General features: G+C 40.5%; 1 protein-coding gene across 3 annotated transcripts; it reads right to left on the reverse strand.

Moving 5' to 3' along the window:
- Positions 1–426: 426 nt before the first annotated feature.
- abhd8a (abhydrolase domain containing 8a) lies at positions 427–23,960 on the reverse strand. 3 transcript variants are annotated; one of them, XM_060905343.1, is made up of 6 exons: positions 23,704–23,960; positions 18,580–18,608; positions 6,595–7,370; positions 6,042–6,212; positions 4,047–4,263; positions 427–1,477 (listed from the first exon to the last, which is right to left on the reverse strand). In XM_060905343.1, exons 3-6 carry the CDS (start codon positions 7,350–7,352, stop codon positions 1,244–1,246), a joined length of 1,380 nt encoding a protein of 459 aa, XP_060761326.1. In that variant the 5' UTR covers positions 7,353–7,370; positions 18,580–18,608; positions 23,704–23,960; the 3' UTR covers positions 427–1,243. The 3 variants fall into 3 exon arrangements, with proteins under 3 accessions (XP_060761326.1, XP_060761325.1, XP_060761327.1); XM_060905342.1 differs by lacking the exon at positions 18,580–18,608; XM_060905344.1 differs by lacking the exons at positions 18,580–18,608; positions 23,704–23,960 and adding an exon at positions 12,006–12,093.
- Between the last annotated feature and the right edge of the window lie 1,562 nt (positions 23,961–25,522).

The following is a 25,522-nucleotide window of genomic DNA, read 5'->3' on the forward strand; positions in this document are numbered from 1 at the left end:
CTGCATAATCACTCGATGTGCGTCAGTTTACATTTAATAAGAACACTGTAATAGGACACTGATTTTATTTTACATCTCCATTAGCATCTCGGTGTAGGTCACTGTCTTCGTGTTTGCATACCAGTGTTAGGATTGTATTATTATTATTATTATTATTATTATTATTATGCTGTTCTAGCTTATTTCCTGGGTGTTATTACAGCACCAAAACTCTCTCTCTCTCTCGCCCTCTTTGTAGCAGAGCTGTGAATGCACCACTAACACCACACCAATTTCCTCCAGTTTCTCGTTGCTAGGAGACATGAACTTGCTCCTGCTGACAGAATTTTCAGCTCCCTGCGTTTGTGCTCGCCCTTCGGCCCTGCACTTAGCCACAAATCTGCTTCCTTTGTTTGTTTAAAGAAAACAGATCCATTCATTGCAGTTAATGCTTGTCATAGCAGGTTATTTAACTGGAACAGTGATATGTTAGTATTTTAATTACGTTTGACATAACAGCTTCAATCATTCAAGGGGTACTGAGGTAATGCCTTCACATTAAATATGCTCGTTCCAGCTTTCTCTTCCTCCCCTCTGTTTTCTTTTTTATCCTCCTAGGGCTGTAGGCGTGTGTTACATGGGAAGACAATATCACTACTCGCTCTTATTTTTTCCTCGTTATAATTATTGGTGTTACTCTGAACAAATAACAATGTTCAGCAAAAGCATGACACTTAGATTTGGCTCTAGGTGCTATTTCTCTCCTCGCTTTGATGCACTCATGTGGCTTGGATCACAATAGAGCACACGATAGATTTACAAGCACGGCATGAGCATCGGGACACCTCTGTAATCCAGCTAAAAAATGAGTTTGTAATTTCCAGTTGGAGCTCGAGCACTAAAATTGCCTCGATTTCACTGATGACAGAGCTTGAGTCATTTTGTTGATACACCATACACAAGAAGAAAAGATATTTTGTCCAAAGGTAGCAGAGAGATATGACACCAATGAAATGTAATAAACCACGATTTCTGGTCTGAAATTAGGTTTATGCATTCATTTTTTTTCCCTTTTTAACCTCTGGCCTGTATCGTCAGAGTCTCACCTCTTGAACCGTTCTTGCCGTCTTGGTGCAACTCGCTCGAACATGTAGCTCAATCTTCAGCTCCAAAAAATCAGCCTGGGTGATCACTCCACCTCATACACCCTGCCATCAAGAGCCTTCTGATTGGTTTGCCCTACGAAAACACCACTCTTCATCTGTTATTTGTTTACAGGCTTGCCGGATTTTTGTGTGCTAGTGTTTTCATCATTCGTGGTGTCTGTAGGAACAGTCGGAGTCGGAGCGACAGGTGTATCATCCACACAATCCTTTCTGGTGATGTCCGGCTCCCAGAGAAAGAACTCATGCAGAAGTGTGTTGACCGTGTCTGGGCATTCCATCATGACCATGTGACTGCCTTCCTCGATCACTTTCAAGAAGGCAAAAAGGAGAATCTGGAAATACACACAATATCAGATTTTTGGTAAAAAAAAAAAATCACTGGCATGACTTGATTTGCGATGCCTGTACGCCTGTTCATTCGTGCAATTATCCAATCAGCCAATCATGTAACAGCAGTGTATTAGCAGTGCCAGATGGGCTGGTTTAAGTCATTCAGAAACGGTTGATAGTGTCTTGCAAAAGTATTCATCCTTCTTGGTGTTTGTCCTGTTTTGTCACATTATAAGCTGGAATTAAAATGGATTTGGGGGGGGTAGCACCATTTGATTTACACAACATGCCTACCACTTTAAAAGGTGCAAAATGTTTTTTGTTTTTGTTTTTTTTTATTCTTACACAAACAATAATTAAGATGAAATAGGTATTCACCCCCTTTTGTATGAAACCCCTAAATAAGAGCTGGTCCAACCAATTCACTTCATAAGTCACATAATTAGTTGATTAAGAGCCACCTGTGTGCAATCAAAGTGTCACATGATCCGTCACATGATCTCTGTATAAATCAACCTGTCCTGGAAGGACCCTGACTCTGCAACACTACTAAGCAAGCAACATGAAAACCAAGGAGCCTCCGAACAGGTCAGAGACAAAGTTGTGGAGAAGTATAGATCAGGGTTGGGTTATAAAAAATATCCCAAACTTTGAATATCCCAGGGAGCACCATTAAATCCATTATAGCAAAATGGAAAGAATATGGAACTGCTACAAACCTGACAAGAGAAGGCTGCCCACCAAAACTCACAGACCGGGCAAGGAGGGCATTAATCAGAAATGTAACAAAGACACCAAAGATAATACTGAAGGAGCTGCAAAGATCCACAGTGGAGATGGGAGTATCTGTCCATAGGACAACTTTAAGCTGTACACTCCACAGAGCGGGACTTTATGGAAAAGTGGCCAGAAAAAAAGTCATTACTTCAAGAAAGTTTGCTTCAAGAAAGTTTGCATATGGCAGACTCCCCAAACTCATGGAAGAAGATTCTCTGGTCAAATGAGACTAAAATTGATCTTTTTGGCCATCATGGGAAATGCCATGTGTGGTGCAAACCCAACACCCTGAGAACACCATTCCTACAGTGAAGCATGGTGGTGGCAGCATCATGCTGTGGGGATATTTTTCTTCAGCAGGGACATGAAAGCTGGTCAGGACTGAAGGAAAGATGGATGGCACTAAATACAGGGCAATTCTGGAGGAAAACCTTTTTGAGTCGGCCAGAAGTTTGAGACTGGGACAAAGGTTCACATTCCAGCAGGACAATGGCCCTAAACATACTGCTGAAGCTACACTGCAGTGGTTTAAAGGGAAACGTTTAAATGTCTTGGAATGGCCTAATCAAAGCCCAGACCTCAATCCAACTGAGAATCTGTGGCATAACTTGAAGATTGCTGTACACCAATGCAACCCATATAACTTGAAGGAGTTGGAGCAGTTTTGCCTTGAGGAATGGGCAAAAATCCCAGTGGCTAGATGTGCTAAGCTAATAGAGGTATACCCCAAGAGACTTGCAGCAAAAGGTGGCTCTACAAAGTATTGACTTTGGGGCGTGAATACCTACGCACACTCCAGATTTCTGGTGGAGGGGATCTTAATTATTGTTTGTGTCACAATAAAACAACAATTTGCACCTTTAAAGTGGTAGGCATGTTGTGTAAATCAAATGGTGCTCACCCTCCAAAAATCCATTTTAATTCCAGCTGGTAATGTGACAAAACAGGACAAACACAAAGGGGGATGAATACTTTTGCAAGACATTTGTACTTCATTATTTTTATCACCCCATACTAAATCAGTATAATCAAAAAGTGGTAATATTGTAAAGTGTCGAGCAAGCGCTGAGCAGTACTAGATGCTGAACGAGGCACAATATGCCAAGTCTCTGACAGGATTTCGTGCTTAGGGCATCTATAAGATCAGACCAGGTCATACTTAGTGTAACACGTAAATACTTCAAAGATTCTTTGCACTCCAGTGTCTGACAATTACCTCCAAGTGAAATATTCCTAAAAGAGTTAAGCTTACATGTACTAACGAATATTAAAATTTTACATTTGTCTACATTTGTCATTAATCTTTTGTCACTTGCATAATAATCCGAGATCAACATTCAGATAATCTTGGAGTTCCTTACTATTGGACGGGGAGCAGTAGATAGCTGAAACAACTGTTTCTTGCTAGATTTAGATTACGTCAGGCATCCAGCATAGAAATCCCTGTGAATTAGCTGCTCTTATAAAAATGTAACTGAGAGTTACCACTCCTCAGTAAAATAAAAGAAAGCCTTTGTTTCATCCCGTAACCATCTGCTACTTCTGCGGGGGCATCTGCGTATACGTAATGCTCCTTAATGAACAATACATTCATTACGGCACAGAGATCTAGTTGTTTATGGTCGTCTGGTCATCTACAGTAGAGTGCTAGCTTTAGGGTATTGGTTAAAAAAAAAAAAACACCATGACCTTATTATATAAAACAAGAAATGGAAAAAAGTATGGATTTTGATAAATGTACATTTTTATCTATATTATCTTATTTACTGATTATCACCATATATTTCACCATACCTCAGCCATTCGCTGGTCTTCATCCATGGGCACAAACTTGTCATAGAGGCCATGCACAAGCAAGATGGGGACGGTGAGTTCAGCATGGTACACCTCGTCTCCCTCAGGCCAGTACTGACCACTCATCATGGCCCGCAGTACAAATGGAGACACCTTAAAGGCGTTGCCCTCCTTTAGCAGCTGCTTCTCTTTAGCTCCCTGTCTGGCAAATCCAGCCCTGGGGGGGGAGTGAAGTGAGAGAGAGAGAGAGAGAGCAAAGTCAAACAATTAACACAATATACTAGCATAATGGCTTTATACTGGTGCAGTAAATAAGACTTAATAAGCTATTAGTTGCAGTTATTAGTGCATTACTTTTATTTAAATATCTATGTGATGTGTAGAGAGTAAGCTTTAATTACATATACGGTGAATAAAGAACAAAAATAAGGACCATTACAGTACAATTTATTTGCTTAGCTACTATTTTCATGACGGTCATTACATTACTTGATAATGTGATGAGTCTGTATTTCAAGAAGCCCTCTATATAACAATTATTCCACAAAAACGAGTCGTACATGAGTGCCGAGTCGGCTAGAAGCCACGTACGACAAGATTGAGTGGAATAACTGTTTTATTCTATCCACATTCACTGGATTTTGAGAAACAGAGAATTTTTATTTTCATCTTTTACAAATTCGATAAATAAAAACTTTAAATAAAATGTCCGACAAAATCATTTCTGCTTAGGCGGACTTCTTAAAAACCTATCGATGGCTGCATGAATTGACTTTAGTGTTGGGTTTTTATCCCCTGCTGGCTGAAAGGCCTGAAGGGGGATCATGTTGTGGCGACGTCCGTCCGTCTGTCCCGGGAAGGGTACTCACATTCTGAAATTAACTCCTCTCATAATTTTTGGAGGAATTTCACGAAACTTGACAGGATTCTTTGTTATATATCGGTAATACGCATATTGCAATTTTGTTCAATTCAGGAGCATTTTACCAGAGTTATGGCATCATTGCCAGCAGGGGATATTGTGCTCTCAGAGCACTCTTGTTTTGTTTTTCGTAGAAAGTGCCATGGCGGCACGGTGGTGTAGTGGTTAGCGCTGTCGCCTCACAGCAAGAAAGTCCTGGGTTCGAGCCCCGGGGCCGGCGAGGGCCTTTCTGTGTGGAGTTTGCATGTTCTCCCCGTGTCCGCGTGGGTTTCCTCCGGGTGCTCCGGTTTCCCCCACAGTCCAAAGACATGCAGGTTAGGTTAACTGGTGACTCTAAATTGACCGTAGGTGTGAATGTGAGTGTGAATGGTTGTCTGTGTCTATGTGTCAGCCCTGTGATGACCTGGCGACTTGTCCAGGGTGTACCCCGCCTTTCGCCCGTAGTCAGCTGGGATAGGCTCCAGCTTGCCTGCGACCCTGTAGAAGGATAAAGCGGCTAGAGATAATGAGATGAGATGATGAGAAAGTGCCATCATGTTGTCATGCCAAGGTATAGAATAGCTTTAGACATTTATTTAATTCTTCCTTGGACATTTCAGTTCTGTAACTTCCAAACTTCTTTGAGCTTTTGAGCCAGTCTAAAAAAATTCGACCAATTTTAATGCTTAAAGATGAAGAATGTAAACAAACTGGCGAAATGACAGTAGCAATTTGTGAAAAATGCTATAATAATAATAATAATTATTGAAAATTTTTAAAAAAGATACGTTCTTACCATCAAATACTTTCATTCTATATTTTGTTAGGGTTTTTTTGTGTATTTTTTGGTGTTTTGTTTTCGAGTAGTTTTTATTTCATCCTCGGTTGGTTCAGCAACCTGCTCCACCATTTTGGTTTTCTCTACTCATGGTATATGAGCTGATAGCCTAGTAGTAGAGTAGCCAATCAGAGCGTGCGATTGCTCATATCCAGTGAATGTAGATAGAATAAAAAGGTATTGAGCTCAGCGGTAAATGTTATCTTAACTACACACAACATCATTTTAGGGTTTGCACATTTTGTGTGACTCGTACTTGAGGAAGCTCCACGCGAGGCAAGGCGACAAGCAGTGCAGGACACAAGAGGGCAGCTGGAAGATGGAACAGAGACTTGGCTCCAGTGCTGTGGGGCCTCCGCCGTTTATCATAACCACCTTATGTACCTGCTCTGGGTACTCGTGTGCCAGGAACGTGCAGAATGACACCCTGGAATGAGGACAGTAGGGGCTTGGATTAGATGTCATTTCCTAAAATGGATAATGGTGTCTAAAATGACCATTGTCACTTTTCTGACAGATTTTAAAGTATGCAAAAATGCAACATTGCCCTTTTATAAGACTGTACTGAACATTCTATTTCTCATCTCTGAAATTTCCCTGAACACTATCGCTCCTCTTCATCCTTGCTTTCTTTTCTCCTTTTTTTGGCTAAAAGCCCTTAAAAATATTAATTTTTTCACTATTTCTAGCCACGTCTGTATGCAGCCATGAAGAGCTGATCCAATGTCAGCACTTTTTTCTCTGGCACATTTGAATTAAATGCATGCTTGTGTATACATGTTTCCTGAGAGCCTCATGCCTCAGCTCACCCGTATGAGTGGCCAATCAGGATGTTGCGCTTGCGGGCATATCTCTTGAAAATGGCGCGCAGGTCCTCAGCTAGGGCGTAGAATGTGTAAGCAGCTGCTATCTGAGGGGCCGTACTGGCTCCATGCCCTGCCAGATCTGGTGCGATGACCTCATAGCCCAGTTTGGAGAAGAAGTCCAACTGACGAGCCCAGATATCCAGTGAGCCTCCAACACCGTGGATGAAGAAGAGTGCCACGTCCGAGTGCGTCCCCTTACAGCTGCTGATACATCTCTCTGAGTCAATGAGAACTGTGCGCTTGGGCTTCCTCCTGCGCCGTCTGGGTGGTGGAGCTGGTTTCTGTTGGTCTGAGGCCAGAAGAGGAGGAGGAGGAGCTGGTTTGGGTTCTGGGGAAGAAGGTGCAGTGAAGTAATCAGCAAGCTCCACTTCGACAGTGCTGCACTGCTCCACTTCTCCATTGGGGCAATGCAGAATCTCAGAGCGCAGCACATCACCCTGGTTCTCAATCACCAGTTGCCCATTGCGGTAGACAGTGATCTTGCGCTTGCAGTGCACACTAGTACCCTGTTCCTGCTGCAGCTCAGGATCGGCAGGACGCTCAGGCAGGACATGGCGCACACGCAATACACGGCCTGGCTTCACCTCTACAAACTCGAACCCATCGGAAGGGGCAGCGTCTGATGGTTCCACAGGAAGCACTGCATTTCCACTTTTGCCTGTCAGGCAGCACAGGATTCCCTCTGTGATGCTAGTCAGCATGGTGCCTGTTTACCTGGACTAAGGCATACAAAGTCTGATTAGTGTCATTGACACATAATTGCAGGATTGAAAGAATGACAAATCAACACATATGGCCTGATTTTAAACATAGAACTATAAAGCCTACACTGTCCAAGTAATCTGGACATATCCACATCCAATGGCCAAAGCTGTGTCGTATAAATAGCTGTTTTGGTTATGCAGGAACACTGTGTACCATTCTGATTCTGACTGGACAGAAGGTGTTGATTAACAGCATGGCTCTTAAGGTGATGATACACGGGGCAACTTTTTGGGCAGTGTTGTCGGGCAATTGCATGTCAACATTTTCCCATTAAAATTGGGCAACATAATTTCTATCTGAACGATTTTGACTGTTTGTTTTAGAGAACTTTTTAAGATCGTCCAATCAGAGTGCTAGCAGCAAATCACATGACCACCTGAGAGCTTCTGAAATTTTCAACAAAGATGGCGATGTCTCAACGGCAGTGGAGCGAAGAAAAAGAGAGACAGCTTATATCTTTTTATGCTGGTGAGTAGTTATGAGTAAACCGAAAAAGGTGAATTTACCTCATCAAATGTTAGAAAACCAACAGACATCTATTTTTATGTGCTCAGGTTGGAATTAAGACATTGTGATTGTGATTGAGGCTAGTAGCATTTTTAAAGAGATTTAAAAAGTGTTTATTATTAACAGAATAATGTGGTTATTTTGACTTATAAATATTAAAATAATGGCAAATTATCCTTTGACCAGAGTATCTATTCAGTTTTGTTCCAGAAGTGATACTTACTTGAGTGAAATAAAGGCTGAAGCCAAGACAAAAGTGATATTTATGATGTCTGTCTCCTTGGCAACAGATTTCCTATTATCTGATTGGTTGTTGCCAATTGTCTGTTGCCCTAATTAGTTGCCCTGTGTCTCACCTGGTTGCCTGTTGCCAGCAACGATGCCTGGAAACATTGCCCAAAAAGTTGCCCTGTGTATCATCACCTTTATAGTATTGCTTCTATGATAGCAAATTACATACAGTGGTGCTTGAAAGTTTGTGAACCCTTTAGAATTTTCTATATTTCTGCATAAATGTGACCTAAAACATCATCAGATTTTCACACAAGTCCTAAAAGTAGATAAAGAGAACCCAGTTAAACAAATGAGACAAAAATATTATACTTGGTCATTTATTTATTGAGGAAAATGATCCAATATTACATATCTGTGAGTGGCAAAAGTATGTGAACCTTTGCTTTCAGTATCTGGTGTGACCCCCATGTACAGCAATAACTGCAACTAAACGTTTGCGGTAACTGTTGATCAGTCCTGCACACCGGCTTGGAGGAATTTTAGCCCGTTCCTCTGTACAGAGCAGCTTCAACTCTGGGATGTTGGTGGGTTTCTTCATATGAACTGATCGCTTCAGGTTCTTCCACAACATTTCCATTGGATTAAGGTCAGGACTTTGACTTGGCCATTCCAAAACATTAACTTTATTCTTCTTTAACCATTCTTTGGTAGAACGACTTGTGTGCTTAGGGTCGTTGTCTTGCTGCATGACCCACCTTCTCTTGAGATTCAGTTCATGGACAGATGTCCTGACATTTTCCTTTAGAATTTGCTGGTATAATTCAGAATTCATTGTTCCATCAATGATGGCAAGCCGTCCTGGCCCAGATGCAGCAAAACAGGCCCAAACCATGATACTACCACCACCATGTTTCACAGAAGGGATAAGGTTCTTATGCTGGAATGCAGTGTTTTCCTTTCTCCAAACATAACGCTTCTCATTTAAACCAAAAGTTCTATTTTGGTCTCCTCCGTCCACAAAACATTTTTCCAATAGCCTTCTGGCTTGTCCACGTGCTCTTTAGCAAACTGCAGATGAGCAGCAATGTTCTTTTTGGAGAGCAGTGGCTTTCTCCTTGCAACTCTGTCATGCACACCATTGTTGTTCAGTGTTCTCCTGGTGGTGGACTCATGAACACGAACATTAGTCAATGTGAGAGAGGCCTTCAGTTGCTTAGAAGTTACCCCGGGGTCCTTTGTGACTTCGCCGACTATTACACGCCTTACTCTTGGAGTGATCTTTGTTGGTCGACCACTCCTGGGGAGGGTAACAATGGACTTGAATTTCCTCCATTTGTACACAATCTGTCTGACTGTGGATTGGTGGAGTCCAAACTCTTTAGAGATGGTTTTGTAACCTTTTCCAGCCTGATGAGCATCAACAATGCTTTTTCTGAGGTCCTCAGAAATCTCCTTTGTTCGTGCCATGATACACTTCCACAAACATGTGTTCTGAAGATCAGACTTTGATAGATCCCTGTTCTTTAAATAAAACAGGGCGCCCACTCACACCTGATTGTCATCCCATTGATTGAAAACACCCGACTCTAATTTCACCTTCGAATTAACTGCTAATCCGAGAGGTTCACATACTTTTGCCACTCACAGATATGTAATATTGGATCATTTTCCTCAATAAATAAATGAGCAAGTATAATATTTTTGTCTCATTTGTTTAACTGGGTTCTCTTTATCTACTTTTAGGACTTGTGTGAAAATCTGATGATGTTTTAGGTCATATTTATGCAGAAATATAGAAAATTCTAAAGGGTTCACAAACTTTCAAGCACCACTGTAGGGACTTGTATAGTGGATGTTTAGCATAAACAGGTTTAAAATTAGCATTAGCAAACATAAGCAAAAGTGAAACTAAATTCGTGGATACGACCCATGATTTGGATCAGCTCCAAAACGTAAACGGTTCTTCCTTGGCCCAAGATGCACCCTTCCGCCAAGTTTCATGGAAATCAGGTCAGTAGGTTTTGTACAATCCTGCTTACAGTCAGACAAACAAACCGCACTGAAAACATCAGAGGGGAACCGTCAAGGCCATCTAGGCCTTCAGAGAAGGCCCAAACATATCAGCATTTCAAATGTTTTATATTTAATTTCTTTCATTATTTAATTTCTTTCTGGGGCGGCACGGTGGTGTAGTGGTTAGCACTGTCGCCTCACAGCAAGAAGGTCTGGGTTCGATCCCCGTGGCCGGCAAGGGCCTTTCTGTGCGGAGTTTGCATGTTCTCCCCGTGTCCGCGTGGGTTTCCTCCGGGTGCTCCGGTTTCCCCCACAGTCCAAAGACATGCAGGTTAGGTTAACCGGTGACTCTAAATTGACCGTAGGTGTGAATGTGAGTGTGAATGGTTGTCTGTGTCTATGTGTCAGCCCTGTGATGACCTGGCGACTTGTCCAGGGTGTACCCCGCCTTTCGCCCGTAGTCAGCTGGGATAGGCTCCAGCTTGCCTGCGACCCTGTAGAAGGATAAAGCGGCTAGAGATGATGAGATTTCTTTCTTAATTCCATTATAATTATTCTCTTCTCATTTTAATTTGGTCTCATTTTCTATCAAATTTGCTTCAGAAATGAAAGGGTTACTGTCCTGAAAACATTAAAATCAAGATATCCAGTGAGTTTTTTTGTTTGTTATCTCTAGGCTGAGAAGAGTTTAGAGCTGGCTCACTCACTGGTTAGAACTTCATTGCCAGGACAGAAAGTCAAGGCAGTGTATGTTTATGTAGGAAGTGAGAGATAAATTAACCAATCAGATTTTGATTTATAGTGGGAGGGACCAAAAATGTATCGTCCCCGGCCTTCTCGAAGGCCAATGCGAGTTTAACCATGACTCGGCGCCATCAGCACAGCAGTGAAGTCACCTTCTAGCCGGTGTAGCGTTCATCAGTAGTGTTAGTGAATGCTAATAAAGCAATCAAGCCAGTGCTATCAAGAGCAAGTAGCACAGGCTAACGACTGAGAAACTAAGATTTCTGTCTCCAGACTCTTCTTCCACACTGCACACTCGCGACAGTATTTTTCACTCAGACTCTTAAAATCAACATCGACAACTACACACAACGGAGTGATCTGGCAGCTTGCCGCTAATCCTTTGCCCTGTTGCTTTTTTGGTGTGTCTGGATAAGTTTTGGCTGAGCTCAATTCACAGCTCTAATAGTAACGGTTCACCACTGGAAAATATAATCAACTTGGTGGAAGTAACAAGTAATCTCAAGGTACCCTGGGGAATTGGTGGCTCAGTGGTTAAGGCTGGTTGTGAGTTTAAACCCAGAACTACCAAGCTGCCATAGTTGGGTCCTTGAACAAGATGCTTAACCCTCAACTGTATCCTCAATTGGATCCTGTCTCAACTGTAGGTCACTTTGGATAAAGGCACCAGCCAAATGAGATAATGTAAATGCAATGATCTCAACTAGAGAATATGTATATATTTTTAAAAATCCATCATTTGACTCTCCTCAATATGTCTCTGACCTAGTTTCAGCTACAGTACAGTACACCAACACTGGAACTAAGCAATTATTCTGCAGCGTGGGCTTTTATGTTGTGCCCTAGAAAAATCCAGGCACAGTGACTCACACAAGAGAAGCTGCATGCGATTGCTGATGCGGTGCCTGACTGCTGCTGTCATCTTCCAGAGTATAAGGACATTCGTATTCGCTAGTGCCTGCAGAAAGCAAGTCACGCTCATGCAGATAAAAATTCCTCACCTGCTTTTGGTTTAAAAATGCATCTATAGTGAATGAATATCTTGTCATATGCCCACTACCAGTAACCGCATATTGAGACCAAACACTCACCCACATAAACAAGGTCTGATTCCATTCTCATTAGCTGTAATGGTAATATAATATGGAGCATGTGGATCAGTTGTGCTGTATGTGAAAGACACATCAATTCACAGTTGGACCTTGACACTGGTCTAAATATACCCAGGGCTGCTACAAATCCACCATGTGTCTTTTGGGCGTTGAGAGAAAGCAGCCTATGGCACTACTGCACAACTGACATACAAATGAAGGCTATTCTGGATTGGAATTCATTCAATTGTGAATGCCTGTCTGCATGCTGTTGTGTAATTAAGCCACTTGTACAGGCAGACAATGGTCAAATTGGATTTCTGCCAAGCTGGCTATGTGTCTGTTGTATGGGTGTTGCATTTAAAGCACCGCATATCATAATAGTTTCTGGCTCTAAAATGATTTGACTGCAGTAATTTTTCTTTTTTTTTCATACATACCTCTTATTGTGTTTACAATTTTACACAGATAAATACAGGAAATATCAAGTATTATTCTATCCACATTCACTGGATATGAGCAATCGCGCGCTCTGATTGGCTACTCTACTACTAGGCTATCAGCTCATATACCATGAGTAGAGAAAAACAAAATGGCGGCGCGTGTTGCTGAACCAACCGAGGACATGACTAGAACTCTACTTGAAAACAAAACCCCCCAAAAAATACAAAGAAAAAGCAAGAAAATATGGAATAAAAGTATTTGATTGTAAGAACGTATGTTTTTTTAAATTTCTCAACAATTATTATTATTGTAGGTGCAATAGGCTTATCAAATCAGTCTCATGTAAAAAGGGATCAGTCTCATAAATTAATTAATCATGAATTCAAGTGTCTAATAATTTATAGGTAAACTATTACAATCAATGGAATAACTTAGTGGCAATGTTGCTATAGTTTTAGTGAGTATTGTAGCTCTAATGTAATAAGTTTGCTCTAGATCTATAACACTCATATAACAACCAAATAGGCAAAGGCGATTAGAATACTTGTTTGGCAGAGGTTGGCACTCAGTGAATGTTGTAGCAATAGACAGGACACAGTTTATTCCAAAGATACCATTTATTGAAATAGCTGACATGGATTAGCAAACTAATACTGATCAGATATAGCAACAATAGCAGCCAAGGAATAATTCAATATAAATGGTGATATAATGTATACAGGTAATAATCAGTAGTGTATGGAGCAATAGTCAGTAATAAGTAGAATAACAACCAATAGTAAACAGAGTAAGAAATCAGTAGTGTATATGATGATAACTAAGGCACTAAAGGTGATTAGAAGTAATAGGCTATATGCAAGTTTACAGTGTAGGGGCGAGTGGATGTTAAAATGTGAGAGAGAAATCACGTGTTTATGTGTGAGTATGTGTGTGTGTGTGTGTGTGTGTGTGTGTGTGTGTGTGTGTGTGAGAGAGAGTAGGCATGTGCGTGCGTATACGCAGCTGCGCACTAACAAGATGTGGAGGAGCTAGGGAGAGAGGGCGTGCGCAGGCGCACGACAAGGAGGAGGGGAGTGAGGCTGTGCGCACGCGGGCGAGATAGGTGTGTGTGTGTGAGTATTTGAATATAATGCGCGAGCCTTGTGCTAGGCCTTGCCTAAAAGTGGATGGGCAACAAGGAGAGTGCACGAGGGAGAGAGAGAGACAAAGGATCTGTAGTTTAAAAACTAGTCTCAGCTAGGCCTTAAACCCAACTTCTACTCAACCCTTAGCTACTCCTGAAATCCCAATGTTGAGGGGTGTAGTGTGATGGAGGGAGTTAAAAAGAGAGAGAGAGAGAGAGAGAGAGAGAGAGAGAGAAAACGCATGCATGATCTAACTAAATACAGATAGTAAACAAAGCAAATCAAACAACACGCGGTCTAAGACCGACTTTCATGTGAATCAAAATGCATACATTTAAACCATGAATGAATTCAAATAAACAACACTCTTCACATTAACTAGCCACAACTAAGACTAACAATTGCCCAGATGCCAGCCTTACTTGAGATCGCTCTTGCTTGGCGACTGAAAGTGCGCCATCTGTTATCCGAAGACAGCATGGAGTGCAGGTCCAGGGATAAAACAGTTCTGTTCCTTTTGCTTTTACAGCTCGTCAGCTGAAGATCTTCGGTGTCCTGTCAGTCGTCGGATGATCTGGAAGGAATCTTGTTTGTAGTTCGTCAACGTTACGAAAGGGAAAAGGGATCCGGTCGCCTTTCCTCTTTAAAATACTGCATGGGCTGCAGTAACTAACCGGTTCAGTTATTATTACAACTATGCGATGATCAAATACATTGAACTTTGGCTAAAGGTCCGGTATCAATAGCTCATTCTTTGTTCTCTGTTCTTTGTTCTTTAGCACAGATGCAACGACGTCTCTTTCACGCGTGGAATCCACCGCCAGAGAGAGGGAATTTCGATTTCGCCACGGGTTTTAAGCACAGTCGTGACGTCACTGTATTTGGCATCCGGTATCATCTCTGTATCCAATAACATTATAGGGAGTCAGAAGAATGGGCAGAGATAGAACATGGCATCAAGTACAGGGATTGGTGTGTTCAATGCTGTACAGTGAAAGGGAATTGGTTACTATGGCTACAGCATGGCAGCCCCCCCTACATTATTATCACATTTTTCACAAATTGCTACTGTCATTTCGCCGGTTGGTTTACATTGAAAGCGGAAATTATTTTGTCGGACGTTTTGTATGAAGTTTTTATTTATTGAATTTGCAAAAAATAAAAATGCTCTGAATGTGCATAAAATAAAACAGTTATTTCACTCAATCTCGTCATACATGGCTTATAGCCAACTCAGTGATGCGCGCCTTGTCAGCTGTCAGCTCATGTACGACTCGATTTTGTGGAATAACTGTTATTCCACATTCTATCCACATTCACTGGATATGAACAATCACACAACCTGATTGACTACTCTACTACTAGGCTATCAGCTCATATACCATGAGTAGAGAAAAACAAAATGGCGGAGCATTTTGCTGAACCAACTGAGGACGAAATAAAAACTCTACTTGAAAACAAAACCCCCCAAAAAATACAAAAAAAAGCAAGAAAATATGGAATAAAAGTATTTGATGGTAAGAATGTATCTTTTTAAATTATTTTTCAAGAATTATTATAGCATTTTTCACAAATCGCTACTGTCATTTTGCCGGCTGGTTTACATTCTAAGCGGAAATGATTTTGTTGGACGTTTTGTATAAAGTTTTTATTTATTGAATTTGCAAAAAATAAAAATGCTCTGTTTCTCAAAATCCAGGGAATGTGGACAGAATAAAACAGTTGTTCCACTCAATCTCATCGCACATGGCTTATAGCCAACTCAGCGTGTATCAGCTCATGTATGACTCGATTTTGTGGAATAACTGTTAATTATTCTATCCACATTCACTGGATATGAGCCATCGCACACTCTGATTGCCTACTCTACTACTAGGATATCAGCTCATATACTGTGAGTAGAGAAAAACAAAATGGCGGCGCATTTTGCTGAACCAACCGGGGATGAAATAAAAACTACTCGAAAACAACCCCCCCCCAAAAAAAGCAACAAAATATGGAATAAAAGTATTTGATGGTACGAATTTTTTTTCAAGAATTATTATTATAGCATTTTTCACAAATTGCTACTTATTGAATTTGCAAAAAATAAAAATGCTCTGTTTCTCAAAATCCAGTGAATGTGGATTGAATAAAACAGTTATTCCACTCAATCTCATCGTACATGGCTTGTAGCCAACTCGGCGCTACATGCTTCGTCGGCTGTCAGCTCACGTACGACTCGATTTCATGGAATAATTGTTAATTATGTGGTCTTCCACAACCCCAGAACAACTTTCCTCCTATTTAACACGTTAGCACTTCATTTCTCCTCTGTAGTGTGCACCTGCTCACCAGTAGCTTGGAGCTGCATTAGTCAGCAGCCTGGCTTTTGTAAGTGCTGATGAGAGCTGACAGGCAAACGATTAGACTGAGAGAATGCAGAGTCGCGAGGCCTGTCAATCAACATTCACAAACAACATTCAGAGCAGCAGGCAGAAAAATGAGCATTTATCAGACTCTTTCTGTCTGCCTTTTTTAGGACAGCATAATAATAAACACCTGCATCTATCATTAGTCTTCGCCCCTGTTATTTTCCCCAGCTGTGTCTCTTCCAGCCACCTCCGCTCTTTTTTCTACGTTCATAATGACGTGCCATGCATTATTTCGAATAAATGGCAGGTTTTTGTTTGGAAATTATTTTAAATTGAACAGGAACTTACCAAAGCATGGCTTAAAATAAGTCCAGCTCCTGGGGGACTAAAGGAGAACACTGGAAAGGAAAGTGCTCGGATGCTTTTATTTAATGAGGTCTGATTTCCTCTCCTCTGGCACTCAGTATTATTACGTTGGTTACTGCAGGGCAAGAATCCCCTTTACTGGATTCGGGCCAATAGAAAATGCTCCAGATCGTCATTTAGTCGAAGAAAATGTTGGACCAGCCTATCTAAAGGTTGAAGATGTGTTCACAAAAGCTTGGTGTGAATTTCATCACACTTCAGATCTTGTCAAAAGAAGTCATTTAAAATTGTGTTTAAGATGAGAATGGTTTTGTGTGTTTCAGTATATAAGGATGGACAAAGTAGATTTGGTGTCCTGGCTATTTTTTTTTTTTTTATTAATAGTTACCTGTTAGTTAAGTAAGTTCAAGAACTGGAGGAAGAAACTACTTCCTACTGTGGTTTGCAAAACAACAGTTATTATTTGCTATGTACACCGATCAGCGATAACATTATGACCACTGAGAGGTGAAGTGAATAACACTGATTATCTCATTACAATGGCACCTGTCAAGGGGTGGGATATATTAGGCAGCAAGTGAACAGTCAGTTCTTGAAGTTGATGTGTTGGAAGCAGGAAAAATGGGCAAGTGTAAGGATCTGAGTGACTTTGACAAGGGCCAAATTGTGATGGCTAGATGACTGGGTCTGAGCATCTCCAAAATGGCACATCTTGTGGGTTGTTCCCGGTATACAGTGGTTAGTACCTACCAAAAGTGGTCCAAGGAAGGACAACCGGTGAGCCAGCGACAGGGTCATAAAACAGAAAGGTGTCAGGATTAACTTTTTCAGCAGTTTGTGCTACAGTAGCTCTTCTGTGGGACTGGACCATATGGGCTAGCCTTCGTGCCCCATGTGAATCAGTGAACCTTTGACACCCATGACCCTGTCACTGGTTAACCGGTTGTCCTTTGGAACACTAATCACTAAGTTGGTACTAACCACTGAATACCAGGAACACCCCACAAGATGTGCCATCTTGGAGCTCCAGATCGTCATTTTGTAGAACAAAATGTTGGACCAGCCTGTCTAAAGGTTGAAGATGTGTTCACAAAAGCTTGGTGTGAATTTCATCACACTTCAGATCTTGTCAAAAGAAATCATTTAAAATTGTGTTTAAGATGAGAATGGTTTTGTGTGTTTCAGTATATAAGGATGGACAAAGTAGATTTGGTGTCCTGGCTATTTTTTTTTTATTAATAGTTGCCTGTTAGTTAAGTAAGTTCAAGAACTGGAGGAAGAAACTACTTCCTACTGTGGTTTGCAAAACAACAGTTATTATTTGCTATGTACACCGATCAGCAATAATATTATGACCATTGACAGGTAAAGTGAATAACAATGATTATTTAATTACAATGGCACCTGTCAAGGGGTGGGATATATTAGGCAGCAAGTGAACAGTCAGCTCTTGAAGTTGATGTGTTGGAAGCAGGAAAAATGGGCAAGTGTAAGGATCTGAGTGACTTTGACAAGGGCCAAATTGTGATGGCTAGATGACTGGGTCTGAGCATCTCCAAAATGGCACATCTTGTGGGGTGTTCCTGGTATTCAGTGGTTAGTACCTACCAAAAGTGGTCCAAGGATCCAAATGACAACTGGTGAACCAGCGACAGGGTCATGGGTGTCAAAGGCTCACCGATTCACATGGGGTACGAAGGCTTGCCCATATGGTCCAATCCCATAGAAGAGCTACTGTAACACAAACTGCTGAAAAAGTTAATGTTGGCTAAAACAGAAAGGCATCAGCATTAACTTTTTCAGGTGTTTGTGCTACAGGAGCTATTCTGTGGGATTGGACCATGTGGGCTAGCCTTCGTATCCTATGCGAATCAATGAGCCTTCGACATCCATGACCCTGTCACCAGTTCACCAGTTGTCCTTCCTTGGACCACTTTAGGTCGGTACTAACCACTGCATACCAGGAACAACCTACAAGATGTGCCATTTTGGAAATGCTCAGACCCAGTCATCTAGCCATCACAATCTGGCCCTTGTCATAGTCGCTCAGATCCTTACGCTTGCCCATTTTTCCTGCTTCCAACACATCAACTTCAAGAACTGACTGTTCACTTGCTGTCTAATATATCCCACCCCTTGACAGGTGCCACTGTAATGAGATAATCAATGTTATTCAACTCACCTGTTAATGGTCATCATGTTATGGCTGATCGGTGTATGTTGAAAGCTTAATGGGAGTCAATGCATGTTGATGCTGTAATTATAACACATGCTTCCAAGTCCCACCATCTTCTGCACATCGGCTGAGGCAAAATCTGTTTGATAGTAGAATGTTTTTACTTGGCATATTATTTGGACAGTCTTTTCAGAATCAGGAACCTGCAGGTATGTGGAAGCACTGACCAAACTGAGCAAAATAAAGTGCATAGCAAAGCCATCATAAAATGCTCCTGCTAGCACAATACGCAAAATACATCACCTTGCAGAACATAAAGAGGCTAACAGTCTCAGATAATATTTTTCACCTTCAATGACAGGAAATAACACCACAGCTCACACACATTTACTTGCTTATAGATACTGCAATGCATGTTCTCAACTATTGATCAGCAAAAGAGGGCATCCTCTGAGGTTCCCATACCAGCATATAAAAATCAATGCTATGGGCAGCAAAAAGGGCAGAGTTTTACGCAACCAAGCTTCCGCACTGCCCTGACAAAACAAGAGTAACCTTCTAACCCACTTGCAACCATAATTCTGCACTTTCAGAAGATACCCTTAAAACCCAAATCCTCTGCATAGTCCCTAATTTGATAGTGCCATAATAAATGCATATAATCAAAAGCCACTTTGCTGTAATCAGTGTTGTAGTCGAGCTACTAAACCTAGAGTCCGAGTCCAGTCTTGAGTTCCCAGTGTTCAAGTCCAAGTCATTAAAGGGCATATCCTGGACCAATTTCAGGTTTTTTTATATGAAAGTATGTCCCTTTACACACTCATCCAGAAGGGCAATTTTGCACAAGGCCATCTGTCTACAGCAGAAAAAAATAAAATAACAAAACGTGTCTGGAAAAATCCCAAGGGAGTCTGGAGCCAGAATCGTGACATTATCTGCGGAAGCGCGAGCAGGCTATGCGAGCTTTGCACGGTTTAAGTGCACAGCCTGTGTAGACCAAGCGCTCCCATTTCTTTCTCATTGTCTGGTCTTTTAGAAAACGATGAGTACTAATCCCATCATGATTGGTGTTGCTACACCCTCCTACGATACATCTGTTAACCATTTTAATAATTACACGATAACGTTGAAGAAATTTGCAGAAAACCACCAGGTCTCTCATCTCTAGCCGCTTTATCCTTCTACAGGGTCGCAGGCAAGCTGGAGCCTATCCCAGCTGACTACGGGCGAGAGGCGGGGTACACCCTGGACAAGTCGCCAGGTCGTTTTCTCATAAACAAACCAGCGCTGATGTAGGATTCAGAAGGAGGCGTCCCGCAGATGACGTCACGAAAATCAATGTTTCCCGGGAAATCCAAATGCCAAGTTTTTTCAGAGGCGGACCAATTCGCCTCAAATGGCTTAATTTCAACTGAATTTTTCTGGTATTGCGCAAGGTAAAAAAATTACAGAGAATGCAAAACGTTACAGATATTTGACCAAAGTTTAATATAAAATAGAAGAATTACATTGATCTTGCTCCTGAATTTACCCGTGATATGCCCTTTTAAAGAAAATTTCGAGTCGAGTCCACAATTGCTCCGAGTTGAATCCAAGAACAAGACTCCAACCACACCATTTGACAGTGGCTGTTTTAGCACCATTAACATTAGTTTGTTCCTGAACATGACGTATGAACAGGTGAATGTGCATTCTCTTTGTCAAGGAGCGCAAAGTATTCTGTCAGAGATGGTTGGGAGATGGATGTAAGTGCAGAAGGTGTGTTTATTAATACAAGTGAAGACAGGTAAACAATCCAGAATGGCAGATAAAATCATAAAACGGTGAACCAGGCAATAGGTCGAGCGAGGCACAAACAGGCTATCAGAGACTACGCAGACTCAAAGACAAGAAACAGGAAATCAGGGATCAGGAAACCAAACAAGAAAATAAAGCTCAGTAATGTGTCAGCAACGCAACTCAATACTTCGCAAAGTAAGTGTGTTTTCACAGTTTTTATACAGGCGTGCTGATTGTGCCTAAATCCTGTGCAGGTGCGAGTTGTTTACAGCACGCGCCTGAGAATCTGCTTGGTGCGTGCGCTGTCCGGAGCGCGCCCGAGAGTCTATCTGATGCACATGCCAAGGCATGCAGGTGTGACACTCTTGTACAAAATTAGTACAAAAATTAATGTAGATATAAATATCTTATGCCAAATTATGGCATGTTACAAAAAATAAAGAAAATATCCAAGTCCTCGTCTCCAATTTACGAGTCCGAATGCAGTTAATGCACGAGTCTTTAAAATTAAGCCACTAGTCGGACTCAAGTACTACAAGCCTGGCTGTAATACTACACCTGTTGAACGAATTGCTGGCTGCAAGTTCATAATGGGACACAATTATTCTGCTGATGATTATTCCAATGCTGATGATACAAGATTCGATTTAGCAAATAAAGTGAGATCAGATTATCCTGCAGCGAGTGCAGTTCACCCATTTCCCATGGGGAATCTCAATACGAGTTGCACTTAGATCAATACTGCAGGTAGACAGTTAAGGCCAGAGCACAAGGACAGGGGAGGGTTTATAGAGGCAAAAGAATCCGTCAATCACAGCTCCACAACAACTCATGAACCTCCTGACGTATCTTTGAACCACAAACAAAAGGCAGTGTTAAATTCAGCTGTCTGTTTTAAACCTCAAGGTCAACTGAAAAAACAGAATATCTTTACTGTTATTGTTGTACAAGTACAACGAAATCAACTGATTACATCTTTTGTTATATGAATAGAGAATATCTCATCTCATCTCATCTCATTATCTCTAGCCGCTTTATCCTTCTACAGGGTCGCAGGCAAGCTGGAGCCTATCCCAGCTGACTATGGGCGAAAGGCAGGGTACACCCTGGACAAGTCGCCAGGGAATAGAGAATATGAGTATGATAAAAAAGAATACTGTACATAACAGGAAGAGTTATTAAGCATTATACACTTTGTGCAAGTTATAAAGGCAGCATCAATCATTAGTGCAAATAATATTATAGTGACAGTATATTCAGAGGCAATCCGCTGGTGCCACATCATGTAACAGGGTATGTAACGTGTAACGTTACATATGTAGTATGTAGAGGTAGCAGGATGGTTTTAATGGTTGTAGTATATTCATAAATATATTCATAAACATTTTACTAACAATACAGTATTGGGATACTGCTAGTACAACTACGAGTCCTCTGTAGAAACAATGCATATTGTTTGAAATGTACCTGATTTAATTTAAGAATATATTTTCTATGCACTACTCAGCTCAAATAGTTTGTAGGAACGTGTGAGGATGTCCGTGAAATCCTAAATGTCCCTTTATATTTACCTAAAGGAATGTAATTCTTTGTTCTGCAGTGTGTAGGCACACAGAACCAAAATGGGTAACACGCATGGGAACATAATGTACACAGCCACATTCATTCCTCGTGTTGTTGGCACTGTTTTTCTGATGTCTGTTTTGTGCAAAATCGTACTTTACACAAGAATGTGTGTCATAATTATGACTTCTAAGAATGACTGTTTCATTAATAATGAAAACATTTTCTCAAAATTATGACTTAATGGCTCATTAATATATGAGACAGTAAGTCATTATGAGATACTAAGTCATTATTATGAAATAGGGTCTCATTATTATGAGATAGAAATTCATAATTATCAAGTTCAAGTCAGCTTTATTGTCAGTTTCTTCATATGCACAGGTCATACAAGGAAATTGAAATTACGTTTATATTTCATTACGAGATAGCAAGTCATAATTATGAGATACTAATTCATAATTGTGAGATACTTTCTCATATTTCATTATGAGACAGCAAGTCATAATTATGAAATACCTTGTCATGTTTCATTATTATGAGATACTAAGTCATAATTATGATAAACTTTAACATATTTCATTATGAGATAGCAAGTCATAATTACGAGATAGTAATTCATAATTATGAGATACTTTCTCATATTTCATTATGAGATAGCAAGTCATAATTATGAAACACCTTGTCATATTTCATTATAATGAGATACTCAGTCATAATTATGATAAACTTTCTCAGATTTCATTATGAGACAGCAAGTCATTATTATGAGATAGGATCTCATTATTATGAAATTCTGAAATTGAAAACCAAAATTTCTTAATTCTTAATTCCCCTGAGGAAATCCCTCAGGGGTCCCTCCCAAAGGGATCAATAAAGTTTTATCTAATCTAATCTAATCTAATAATAATGACTTAGTATCTCATATCTTGGGATCTCTTTATTATGAGATAGCAAGTCATAATTATTAAATACTTTGTCATATTTCATTCTTATGAGATACTAAGTTATAATTATGATAAATTTTATATTTCATTACGAGATAGCAAGTTATAATTATGAGATACTAATTCATAATTATGAGATACTTTCTCATATTTCATCATGAGACAGCAAGTCATAATTATGAAATACTTTGTCATGTTTCATTATTATGAGATACTAAGTCATAATTATGATAAACTTTATCATATTTCATTATGAGATAGCAAGTCATAATTACGAGATAGTAATTCATAATTATGAGATACTTTCTCATATTTCATTATGAGATAGCAAGTCATAATTATGAAATACCTTGTCATATTTCATTATAATGAGATACTCAGTCATAATTATGATAAACTTTCTCATATTTCATTATGAGACAGCAAGTCATAATTATGAGATGGAGCTCATTATTATGGAATTGAAAATCATAATTATGTATTTCCTATCTCATAATAATGACTTACTATCTTGTAATTTTAGGATCTCATTATTCTGAGACAAAAAAAAAGTCATAATTATGAGATACTTTCTCATATTCTATTATTATGAAACAGCATCTCATTATTATTATGATCAAGTTGTTCATATTTCATTATGAGATATAATAATGAGATCCTATCTCATAAATATGAGATATTAAGTTCTTTTCATCCTTCTGTGCATGAAGCATTGATGTATAAAGTCTTACAGCATGTGTTCTGGCATGTTTGAGCTTCATGTTTGTACCAGAGGCATGTTTTATCCTGCTGGAACAAACGTGTCAGTGGTATTGATCGCTTTCTGCGCAACATATGTTGCAAAGTGAACTGGATGCAGATCTCAGATCTGGAAATCATTATATCTCCTATAGTCTAGCATGAAATTATTGTTATTATTTTTAATGCATTAATATCATAGCTCACCTGGGATGCTTATTCCTTAGTGACGGCTTCCAGCTCTGCAGCGATGCAGTGACCGACCCATCCGCTCATGGGGAAAACACACACACACACCACTACTACCAGTTAGGATGTTTCTAATGTGCGTGCAATCCAGTACTGCAGACATGAGAAACCACTGGCATCCCTCACATCCAAGTGTGCATTATACCCAGAAGTGCATCATGATCAATTATCCAGAGACTTCCGCCGAGACAGGGGCGCGTCTCTGCTCAGCATCCCCGTTTCGCAGTGCACCCAGGCTGGGTTACTTACCAGCCCAATGCCCTTGTTTTCTGCAGTCCGAGGGGGCGGGGCTTTTGCGGCTCACGCTTAATGGACACTCAGGGTGTCCAATTACTGACCGAGTGGCGGAAGAAATTAGCCAATGAAACGCGTCTATAAGTCTGTTGCGAAGGTCGTCAGCCAATAGGAAGCCGCACGCGACTTCCTCAGCACTCTATCTAGGGACCGGTACATGCTAGCACCTAGCACTGAGAGAGGAAACTGTGCTGAGGCACCAAACATTACAATGTGTGTTCATTTAAAAAAATAACTATATATATATATATTTTTTTTTTTAAAAAGAGACGATATCCAATTAAAACCACTGTGTCAGCGTTTAAAATGAATGTGTTAAAATGAATGTCGTGTTGTTTAAAAAGGAATATTTTTGTATTAAAATTGTTAATATGAATGTGCTGTGTTAAAATTAATATGTTGTGTTGTTTATAGACTAGCATTTTTATTTGATACAAGCAACAATTAAACCACCAGAATATGATCTTAATGTGCTTGAGTAATTTTTAAAAAAAATACATCTTGAAAACAGTTTAAAAGTTAAAGAAAGTGCAGTACTTATTTTTCTTTACAAGAACAACTAGAAGGGCACTCAGTAGAGTGCATATCTCTGCCAAGCAACATATTCTCAAGATCAAAATCAAATCACTTGAACCTAGGATAACACTAAAGGTGTACGCCAAATTTCATCCAAATCCGTTCATTACTTTTTGAGTTACGTTGGGAACAGACAAAAAAAAAAATCCTGGATCTGCATACATATCTGGATTTGCATCAAAATCTAATCGGTTGTTCCTTCGCCCATGACCCACCTTTCCTCAAAATTTAATCAAAATATGTTCACTGTTTTTTGGCTTATGTTGGAAACAAACAAACGAAAAGTCGTGCAGAGGATGATACTTGCGAAAATCACAACGAAACAGAAGTTATGGCCGATTAGGTGTTTTTACAAGATTTGACCTTGGTGACCTTGACCTGCCAAAAACTAATGATGTCTTTGTGAGACCCTATGAGTTGTCCTGTGCATTTTGGTGAAGATTGGTCAAGAAATGACGATGCTAGAGCACCAACAAACGGACAAACCAACATCCATCCATTATTCGTAGCCACTTATCCTGCTCTACAGGGTCGCAGGCAAGCTGAAGCCTATCCCAGCTGACTATGGGTGAGAGGCGGGGTACACCCTGGACAAGTCACCAGGTCTTCGCAGGGCTGACACAGAGACAACCAACCATTCACACTCACATTCACACCTACAGTCAGTTTAGAGCCACCAATTAGCCTAACCTGCATGTCTTTGTACTGTGGGGGAAACCGGAGCACCCAGAGGAAACCCACGCAGACATGGGGAGAACATGCAAACTCCGCACAGAAAGACCCTCGCCGGCCGCTGGGCTCGAACCCAGGACCTTCTTGCTGTGAGGCGACAGTGCTAACCACGACACCACCGTGCCACCGAAAGATCAACATACTTGCGAAAATCTCCGATTTTTGCAAGTAACAA

Source organism: Neoarius graeffei, chromosome 23 (assembly GCF_027579695.1).
Source record: "Neoarius graeffei isolate fNeoGra1 chromosome 23, fNeoGra1.pri, whole genome shotgun sequence".
Taxonomy (NCBI): Eukaryota; Metazoa; Chordata; class Actinopteri; order Siluriformes; family Ariidae; genus Neoarius; species Neoarius graeffei.